This window comes from Sorex araneus, chromosome 1 (genome assembly GCF_027595985.1).
Source record: "Sorex araneus isolate mSorAra2 chromosome 1, mSorAra2.pri, whole genome shotgun sequence".
Classification (NCBI taxonomy): domain Eukaryota; kingdom Metazoa; phylum Chordata; class Mammalia; order Eulipotyphla; family Soricidae; genus Sorex; species Sorex araneus.
The window spans coordinates 127334063-127344988 of record NC_073302.1 but is presented as its reverse complement, the minus strand read 5'-3'; the positions used below and the strand labels follow the sequence as shown (position 1 = coordinate 127344988).

At 42.9% G+C, this 10926-nt stretch overlaps 1 protein-coding gene across 1 annotated transcript; it reads right to left on the bottom strand.

Annotated features, from left to right (window-relative positions):
* Positions 1-1174: 1174 nt before the first annotated feature.
* On the bottom strand, positions 1175-9891 carry CARD6 (caspase recruitment domain family member 6). The gene is made up of 3 exons (XM_055126329.1): positions 9609-9891; positions 7816-8337; positions 1175-4867 (listed from the first exon to the last, which is right to left on the bottom strand). Exons 1-3 carry the CDS (start codon positions 9889-9891, stop codon positions 1794-1796), a joined length of 3879 nt encoding a protein of 1292 aa, XP_054982304.1. The 3' UTR covers positions 1175-1793.
* Between the last annotated feature and the right edge of the window lie 1035 nt (positions 9892-10926).

Sequence of the window (10926 nt, the reverse complement as noted above, 5' to 3'; positions counted from 1 at the left end):
ACACCGCGTTTCTTCCCGAGAAAGAAGAAAATTTCTTCTCAGCCGGCGTGGGGATATAGCTTAGTTCAGTCTAGTGAGATGGCTACCCCTTTGATTGCTTTCAATATTTCAGCAACAGACTTACTATTAGGATCTCCCACAAAAGTCCGCCCCATTAGAAAGGAACCATTACATATTGCTCATACTAAGTTTTGGGTTTCTGTATAAAGTCCAGGGAAAGTACAACCAGAAATAACATCACTACAAACTTTTACCCTTTTATGGTGCTCATAAGATGGAGAAACCTAGAGAGAGGCTCGGCGTCTCCGTTTTGCGCTCAGGAAAACCGCGGCCCCTGCGCTGTGCTCAGGAGGGAGGAGTTGAGAGAGAGACAGGTTAAAAGAATTGGGGGATGCCCGGGTCCCACAGCTTCGGCACGCCGTGGGTTCTCTGGTCCCATGCCGGAGTTAGTTCAGTGGGCTGCTTGGGGTCCGAGGGCGCTCCCTCGGGCCCCTCCATCATGCTCCTTCCACAGCCGGGTCCAAAAGGAAGCACACGTGGGGGAGGTGGGTTTAAGTATCTAACTGCGGTGGGCGGGGGTCGCCGCCCCCGCCCCCTGGGGACTCCCGCAAGCGCGCTCACGTCCTGTTTTGGCTGGATCGGCGTCTCCCTTTTGCGCTCAGGAAAACCGCGGCCCCTGCGCTGTGCTCAGGAGGGAGGAGTTGAGAGAGAGACAGGTTAAAAGAATTGGGGGATGCCCGGGTCCCACAGCTTCAGCACGCCGTGGGTTCTCTGGTCCCATGCCGGAGTTAGTTCAGTGGGCTGCTTGGGGTCCGAGGGCGCTCCCTCGGGCCCCTCCATCGTGCTCCTTCCACAGCCGGGTCCAAAAGCTGCTTTTGCTTTTTTTTTTAATAAACTATTCATGGTAGCAAAAAAAACTCATTTATACACTTTATGTTGGAAGCATAAACCTAATGTTCTAAAATTATGTTAATATTGATTTAAATAGCTTTTAAATGAAACATAGTTAATATATTAAGTTCATGTAAAATAATTTCATGTTATTAGTACATTATGAATAGAAGCAATGTATATGTATATTAAATATAATGTGTATAATGCATGTGTATATAATATAATGTATTTATAATGTATATAATGTATATATGTGTGTAGTACATATATATAGGAGAAATTTTGTCAAGCTGAGCAAATTGAAGCTCTAACATACAAGAAAATTTATTGAAAATAGGGCCCTGTTTCTTAAACCCCAAATGGGGTAATAAATGTTGGGGATCAAGAAAAGCTTAAACATTTTTCAAATAAATTCATTTATGATTATCAACAAATGTATGACTTGTATTTATTCTATATACCTATTTGCCCAGAGTAGCATAAAAATTTCTCAAGCAAAAAGGGGTTGCACATGGAAAATGCTTAAGGAGACCTGATCTAGGATATTCTTCCAATGCTGAGGCAACGTGAGTCCTATTTTATGCTCACTTTGTGGATGACGACCCAAGCTTATTCTTTTCCAGGGGGTGTCGTCCACCAATGTCCTATGACTAGAGTCAGGTTATATATTACATAATACTCATGACTAGATTCAGTTCGCTTATTTGCTGCCTTATTCTATTCTCAGTCCTTTACATCTTTCTCTCTTGGCTAGGGACATAATTCTTTCATAATAATAATGATTTCTAATTAGCTTTTACCTATCTTTTTGTCTATGGTCTCCTCCAGTACTGCAACTCCTCTCCAGTCTCCTAAATGAAAAGAATGGCCCAGGCAAGGAACATGGGCAAGCAAGTACTTTAATGCTTCCCTATTCTCTTGGGCCCAGCTCTTGGGTAGTGTGCCTTAGCCTGTGAAGGACTGGTCCACGCTGACTTGGCTTGAGCGGATTTGTGCGGAGAAGGCTTACATTGGGAGAAGTAGGAGTGTGAAGGCTTAGATTGGGGGGAGTGGAAATGAGAAAACTTATATTGGGAGGACTGGTGCTGAGGTTTAGATTGGGAGGCCTGAGAAAGTTTATATGGGGAGGGGTGGAGCTGAGATATCTTAGATTGGGAGGACTGGGGCCGAGAAGACGTTGATTGGGTGTACTGCATTTGAGAAGGTTTGAATTGGGAAGGGTGGGGCTGGGACGGTTTAAATGCAAAGAACTGGAGCTGAGAAGGCTTAGATTGAGAGATGGTTCGGGGCTGAGAGGGTTTTGGCTGGAAGGACTGGGACTGAGAGGGTTTTGGTTGGAAGGACTGGGGCTGAGAGGGCTTAGATTGGCATGATTGGGGTTGAGAAGGGTTAAATTGGAAACTCTGGGGCTGAGATGTTTTTGGTTGGAAGGACTGGGGCTGAGAGGGTTTTGGTTGGAAGGACTGGGGCCGAGAGGGCTTAGATTGGGATGATTGGGGTTGAGAAGGGTTAAATTGGAACCCCTGGGGCTGTGAGGGCTTAGATTGGGAGGGTTGGGGCTTAGCTGATTTAGACGGCAAAGACTGGAGCTGAGAAGGTTTAGACTGGAGGGACTGGGGTGGAGATGATTTTAATTGGAAGAACTGGGGCTGGGAGTGCTTAGATTGTTTCGACGGGGACTGAGAAGAGTTCGATGGGAAGGTCTGGGGCTGAGAGGGTTTAGACTGAGCGGATTGGGGCTGAGAAATCTTAGCTTTAGAGGACTGGGGCTGAGGCCTAGATTGCAAGGACTGGGGCTGAGAGGACACAGATGGGAAGGACAGGGGCTGAGATGGCTTAGACTCGGAGGCCGGGCCATGCAGTGACTTTGACAGAGTGACTCTGGGTGGAGAACATTTCGTTTGGGAGGACTGGAGCTGAGTTAATTTTGCTTGAAAGAGTTTAGGGTGAGGAGGAAGTTGGGAGGGATTAGACTGGGGGTGTTTGACCTGAGAGGGTTTAGGGTGACTGGATTTTAACTGAGAACTAGTTACAACATTGCCTCTGGACATAGGATGGGACCCCATTTGGACAGCTTTATCTGAAGTCCCACTCTGTGCGTTCGGCCTGTCTTCTTGCAAAGAGGCAGGTGTTACTGGATTGTGTATGGCTTCTTCCTGAAGGTGAGGATATGTATTAAAGGATGATGCTGTAAAGGATTTTCTAGTTCCCTTAATTATTTGTGTTCCCTGGGTGCTGGCTTGCTTTGACTGTGGCTTCCCAACTGCTCCTATTGGCTGGGTACCCAGAGAGTGGAATTGTTCTCTCTGGGAGACCCCTGACCCAGGTCTCCAAAGAGCTTCCCTTGACTGAGGTCTCTCAGTCCGGGCCTGGGCATGCTGAGAAATGGGTCTTGGAGACTTCCCAGGTATTCCATTCATGTGATGGCCCCAAGCAGTTCTCAAAAACTTTAAGAATCTTTCATGTGAATTAAATCTCTGTGGTTGGGAGCATTTAGTCCCCAAACTTTCACCTCGACTATGGTCCCTTTTATGCTGAAATGGTGAAGGACAGAACCACTTAGACTTCTGTCCTAACCAAAAGTGGGATCCGGTGACCCAGGAGTCTTTCCAAGAAAACTTGTTCCAGTTCCCTCCAATTACAGCTGGTAAAGGAGAGGCGTTATCGTCATGAGGTGTGTCTACTGAGTGGAAATTGTGAAGATCTGGGCTGACCTCTTGTCTAACCTCAGGTTCTTTTACCGGTTTTTCAGCTGATGTTTTCAATGAACTGAGTTTTGGTTGTCCTTCAGTTCGAACTGTTTCAGTCAAGTTTTCAGTAGGAAGAATTTGAATCCCTGGAACATTGTCAAAATCTCGGTCTACCTGGATCCCCAATTCCCTGGCCAACAAAGCCATGTCTTCCAGGGATACACATCTGAGTGAAGAGGCCATCACTTCCTGGAGGGCAGCTTGAAGACCCTCAATGTTCTTCCCTGCCTCTCCAGTTTCTTCCTCCCAAAATAGTAGTTGTGATGACTTCAACTTCAGAATCCTCTGGGAAATCTGGCCATCTTCACTCCCCCTGGCCTGGGGACCCAGGACAAAGTAGCATCTTTCAATGCTATTTTCTAAAAACAGTAGTAAGTTCCATTCCTTCTCACCTAAACAGTCAGCAAAAATAAAAACAGCTGAGGAAACTTCCATCAAGAAACCAAACTGTGTCCCCCAACTGTTCAGATCTCCACGAAGGTTGGCTATTGCAACAGGACGTGGGAAAAAACTAGGGTTTTCCTTTAGAGGATCCCTTCCAGGAATACACCACACTACCTCAACCAGTCCATCAGAGATTCTCCGGGGAAGCATCACAGAAGGCAAATCCCGATGGAGAAAGACTTTAGGTGGCTTCAGTTCTGTGGGGCTGAGTAGTGCGTTGAGGATTCTGGACTTGGAGAAGCTACAATATCCTAAGCGCACAAAAGAGATGACAGGCATCCTTGTGAGCAGGAGGAACTGTTCTGAATCTCTGACAGAGTCTTCTGAAGACTCCTTCATAATGGCTCCCAGGGCATCTAACATAAAGATGCTTTTGTTATTTTCTGCATCTGGCAGTAGCAGGGGAAGAGCAAACTTGCACCGATACATGTTCGACATGACTTCACGTTGCAAAGAGCAGTCTGAACATAGCAGAGACACACAAAGGACATCAAGGGGGTCAATGGTTTGTAGATCTTGAATAGCCAAATTCTCTACTTCCTTCAGCATTTCCCCCTCTTTGTCCTCATCCAGAATCTTCTGTCTGAAACTTGGGTCTCTGGCTGTCACATCCAGTGCTTGAACTTTTATCAGGAAATTCCAAACCAAGTCTCCCGGAGTCTGAGGTGCCCACCTACCTCCTCGCTCTAGGGAGATTTGTTTAACAATATCTGGAAGAAGCTTTCGGTTTCGGTCCATGGTCAAATGTGACAGAATATCTTGAAATACTTTCTTTCTCTCTGTTTAAAAGAAGATACTCAGTGAATGACACCTTCAGAGTCTAAGCTTCATTTAATTACTTTAAAAAATCAAATGACACAATTTTATTGCAAAAAGGTAAAACAACTTGGTTTTATCCAAGGGAATTCAATAGTCTTTTAAGACCAAAAAGGGAAAGAAAAGGAGATATACAAATAATTTTAAAATTTTTTTTACTTCTCAACTACTTCCACTTCACTTGTAAGAGATATGCCAATATGGTATGCTTCTTCCCAGATTTTTAATAAGTATGAGTGACACAGAAATCTATACTTAAGTTTAATGGATACTACTACTTTATTTTTACATATATAATATTGTGATATTGTCTTCCAGCTTCTTCTCTCTTAATGCTATTTTTATGCATTCTTCCCAAGTCACTATATATAAAGTTATCTGTGGTTCTGGCAAATGACCATTGAGATTTAATTTCAAATGAGTCAAATCAGGCAATTGGGAACCAAAAAAGACCCCCCAAAAAACTAAAACTCTTTAAATAGGTTTAACGATCCAGAGTCTTTGTCATCTACCATGTGCCGTGTTTGGGATACAATCCAAAGGTAATAGACATAACAATAAATAAAACTTAGAGGCCAAAGAGATAGTATAGGGGCTAGGTTGCACACTTTATGTGTGCCTAACACAACCTCGTGAACCCCCAGAACCACCAGTTTGACCTCTGAGGCTCTTGAGCATCGCTTAGAAGGCCCCCTCCAAATTTAGAAACAGAAAGTGGTGCCCATTTTTCATTAATAAATACTAACTTCCAGTTGGAGTCTCGTTTTCCTCAACCTTTGAATCTGTGTTGGCTACGTGACTTCCTCTAGCCAACAGAGAGGAGTGAAAGTATGGTACTATGGTGTTAAGTTGTGACCCCAACCCTCACATATGGATGTGATGAATTTCACAATACCTCAGAATGTGGCCTTATTTGTAAGTCAATTCCTTACCTTGGTGACCTAGTTAGGAAGAGGGTAGACCCTAATTCAGTGTAACTAGAGTCCTTATTAAAATAGGAAAATTAAAAACAGAATATACAAGAGGGCAAGTGATAAGGAAAGACATAGGAAAAGATGACCACATGCAAGTTAAAGAGCACTGGGCCAGGGTTACAGAAGCTAAGAGTGAAAAGCAGACCAAACCCTTCTCTACTCCCAGAGAGAACATGACCCTGCTAACATCTTGGTTTGGGGTTTTTGACCTTCATGACTTTGAGGTGATCAATTTCCCATTGTTCTAATCCACCCTTTTATAGTACTTGATTGTGGCAGTCCTAGGAAACTGATGCCTACAGCATAATAAATCTGTGCCAAGACTAAATCTTCCTAACTGCCCCATTTTTTTCTCTGTCTTTTTTCCACTGCTCTCATTATCTGAATATGCCTCACCTAGGCTGAGAACAAACTCAGTGAATCCTGCTAGATGAAAGACCACCCTCGAGCAGCTTACAGTCTGCTGATCCCAGATAAATGAATAAAATCAAGTCAACCAGAACTGCCCAGCTAGTTATAGACAAATTAACCAAAAAAATCAAAACAGAAGCCATTTTCACCATTCCAAGCAACTGAGCCCTAGGGAGGAACAGTGGAGGGATGTCTGCATAGTCGAGTTCAGGAGCCATATGCTTGATGCCCAGAAATTGTTCCTAGCATTCCTTGGGAAATCCATGCACTGCCAAGAGATCAAACCCAGACTTCCCCTATGCCACACATGCACTCAAGTCCTTTGAGGTATCTTTTCAGTCCAGCAATTGAATTGTTTTGACTTTTCTTTGGAGGTGGTGGGGAGGAAGGGATGGGGCTGGGGCAACACCCAGCAGTGCTCAGGGCTTACTCCTGGCTCTGCTCTCAGGAATCACATCTGGCAGTTCCAGGATACCAAATGGGGTTCCAGAGATTGAACCTGGGTCAGCCACAAGCAAGGCAAGTGCCCTATCCACTGTACTATTACTACTTCAGTCCTATTTTGACTTTTTCCTTAAGTCATATTCAGACTCAAAGCTGGAAGGATAACTTAGCAGATACAGGGCACGTTTTGCCTTCAAGAGCCCCAGGATTAGCTCCAGCCACCCAATGGTCCTGTGCACCTCCAAAAAATAAAAATAAAAAAGGGGCTGGAGTGATAGCACAGCGGGTAGGGCATTTGCCTTGCAAGCGGCCAACCTGGGTTCGATTCCTAGCATCCCATATGGTCCCCTGAGCACTGCCAGGAGTAATTCCTGAGTGCAGAGCCAGGAGTAACCCCTGTGCATCATCAGGTGTGACCCAAAAAGCAAAAAAAAAAAAGAATATTCTAATTTAAAATGTTGTTATCATATCCCTTAGACACAAGGCAATAAATTGATAGATCACACCAAATAACAATATTTTGGAATCAAATTCATTACTATAATCTCCTCCTGACTCTCCTTCCATAATTTGACCCATAACCCCAACATCCTATTAGTTACAAAATGCTACTGTAAACAGAAGGAAACATTTAAAATTAACGGCCAACAGCTTCATAAACATATTATAGGGAATAAAGAGATAGTACAGGGTGTTTGCTTTGCATCAGCCAACCCCAGTTTGTCCTTGGCACCACATAATGTGTCCCAAGCACTGCCAGGAATGATTCCTTAGTACAGAGCTTGGAGTAAACCGTGATCACAGCTAGTTGTGGCTCCAAAACAAAATAAACAAACACAAAAAAATGACAGAAGGTGACCATAGATACCTATAAACTGACAATCCACATTTGCTTGTGTTTATATTATTGATCATTTTTTAAATCCTGGGTCCTTCTCCCCATCACCAACCACCTTTAAAGAATTCCTGAGTAGTTGCTTTCTGCTGACATCTGGCATCTTTGTCAGCCCTTCACCCCACTATGCCATGGCAACCTACAGTGAGCTGTTGCATAGCCATCTACACACACGTTATTTCCATACCTTCTGTATTTTTCTCTTCCTCCTCCAATGACTTGTTTTCTGACTTCTCATTCGGTCCTTCATCAGAAGACCCTGAGGTTTCTGAATATGCAGAGTCTTCTTGCTCTTCAGAAATGACGCTCTCTGGGTTGTTATAATTCTCTCCTTCCACAATGGTTTCTAAGTCTCCAGAGTACCCAAGAGATTTTAAATATTCCTCTTTTCCTAAGTATAAGGAATCATCTGGCTCCTCGTACCTCTTTCCATCCTGTAAATACTCAATAAAGGCTGGAACTTTGTATTTAATATTCTCATCTGGATGTGGCAATGTGATTTTTGCTGAGCTGTATTCCTTCGTCTTTTCCCTTGACAGCCAAGCAGTTTCCATATTGCTAGTTTTATTGTCCATGAAATACTCAAGCGTTTCCAAATCCGCATATTCTTTTTCACTGAAGGGCACTGTGACTTCAGGATTCTCAGGAATTTTTTTAATCGGGACTTTCAAACATTGATTAGGCTCTGCATTTTCATGTTTTAAAAATTCTGCAAAGAAAAACCAGATACCTTTTTGTTTTCAAACTCAACAGAAAGCAATTTTATAGTAATTTGCATTTTCAAAGCCTCAAAGCATCTTTTTCTTTCACTGAAGGACAGAAATAGCCACCATCATCCACACAAATGGTCACAAGTTAATTGTGAGAACTTTAATTGTGTAAGTGAGTGGAGAAAATGTGAGTCCTTACAGTGGATCTAAACCACTTCAGACTTTCTAGGGCCATCACTAGTGAACTCTGATCTTAATAAATTCTATAGTAGTTCTTTAACAGCTTTTTAAAATAATAGGCCTTTGTTTTTTAATTACCTAAAAAAAAAGGTGCTATAGGTAAAGTCTAAGTTTTGCTCTAGTGATAATCTAGACTATTCCTAAATAACCCCTTCTGGAAGAATTACTTCCTCATTTGTTACTACTTAACATTGAATACGGACTGGAGCCATAGCACAGCGGGTAGGGCATTCGCATTGCACACGGCCAACCCGGGTTCGATTCTTCCATCCCTCTCGGAGAGTCCGGCAAGCTACCAAGAGTATCTCACCCGCACGGCAGAGCCCAGCAAGCTACTTGTGGCGTATTCGATATGCTAAAACAGTAACAAATCTCACAATGGAGACATTACTGGTGCCCACTCAAGCAAATTGATGAACAATAGGACGACAGTGCAACAGTGCTACATTGAATACTGAAGAATCAGCATTTCGATTATTTTTTTAAAATTTTTATTAGTGAAAAACAGAAGAAGGGTTAAAACATTTTGATTATTGCAGAAAACTTGGTTCTGCTGCCAATTCTTGCCACAGAGAAAAATGAAACGACTGACCCACTGCTTATGTGTGTCAAAGATTATTTTTTCTATATTTTTACATTGACTATACTAAGCAGAAGCTGCAGCTTTTAATCCTGGACTATGAATGCAGTTGCTTGGTAAAGAAGTCCAGCTTCACCAGTGGCCTCTACCCCCATGACTGTTTCAGGATGTGGCTAGCAGAACAATGGACAGTTGATACTAACACTGAAATAACTGCAAGAGAACACTGAACAAGTTTGGGGTACACTACGAATAAAACCAATGAAGTCACATTGTTCCCCATTTTTTAAAATTTGGATATGATCTACTCCCCTCACCCCCACGCCATCAGATTTCAGTAAAAATCATCTCACCGGGAATAAAAGCCAATGAAAATAAAAGCGGGTCGTTTTCTTTTGCCTCCTGCCTTTCACTTCTCTCTTCCCGAAAAAGTGCATAAGTTCAACTTACCGTGCTTTAAGTTCCAAGTGGTCGCAAATTCTGGAAAAGTACTAAACAAACACTGGAGAAAATGCTGACAGTTCACCTCTCCCTTTCTCTGTACTACAATGAGCAGCTTGCGAGTTTTCTTCAGAGGATCTGAAATCTTCTCCAGAATTTCATACTCGTCCTCAGAAATCAGCCTGCGAGAGGCTAAGGTATCTAAGACGGAATCAGGATCAAGCTGGAGAAGTTCAAGTAACTTTTTTCGTTCTCTTTCAATGAACTCTGAGGGAGCTCTCCCGGGAGCCATTGTTCCTGTTTTCTCCAGACCAGGATGTGGATTGTGAAACCAATCCAAATGTTATATAAAGACAGATTTTAAAAGGTAATTCTAGATGGCGGAGATGAAATATGTCAGAGGTACCTGGGATAGAAGAGGGTGGATGCAAACAGACTAAAGCAATAGGGTAACCCCCTCAGATTCTGTTCATTTATTCTTTTTTTTTTTTAATCCGTGTATTCTTTACATGACCAGTTCAGTCTGCTAAGACTGACTCAGCCATAGAGTCATTTTCTTGGAAAGACTGGATATTCCCAACTCTCAGCTCTATCTGTGATAATAAGATATAAACTGATGAACCCTTTTCTTACAGTAATGACAGTTTCATCTGCAGTAGATACATAGACATCAATAGATAAAAATAAAAATCCAGTGACTGAGCATAGTAGAGTGGGTAGGATGTTTGCCCTGCACACAGGCAACCGGCTTCAATCCCGGCATTCCATACGGTCCCCCGGAGCACCACCAGGAATAATTCCTGAGTGCAGAGCCAGAGCCAGGAGCAACCCCTGAGCATCGACAAATGTGACCCAAAATGCAGTAATAATAATAATAATAATAATAATAATAATAATAATAATAATAATAATAATAATAATAAATTAGGTACCTCTGGGGCGGCATGCCCAGAAAACCAACCCAGGAACTGCAAGACTCCTTGTTCTTGGCAAAGGTTCCCCCCATCCCCCTACCCCCCTCAGCACCCAGGCCAGAGGGGATCCCGGGCAAGTTTTAGGACTGCTTCAGAAGTGGGACTTTATCTGCTCAGGTACTGACATGGACAACTCCCCCATAAATAAGCTAGATAAATAAAAAATCCATCTTCTCCCAGGCAAGCACCTACATCCTATATCATCTCTCTGGCCCTGAAACGTGATTTTTTTTTTCAAGTGAAAAATTCAGTAGTGGACTTGAAACTTCGTGGGAAAGTTTAAACTCAGTTTCTGGGTAATAAAATTACACAGCATAGACTTAGAAGGCAAATGGATGTGAGCTGGGAGAGGA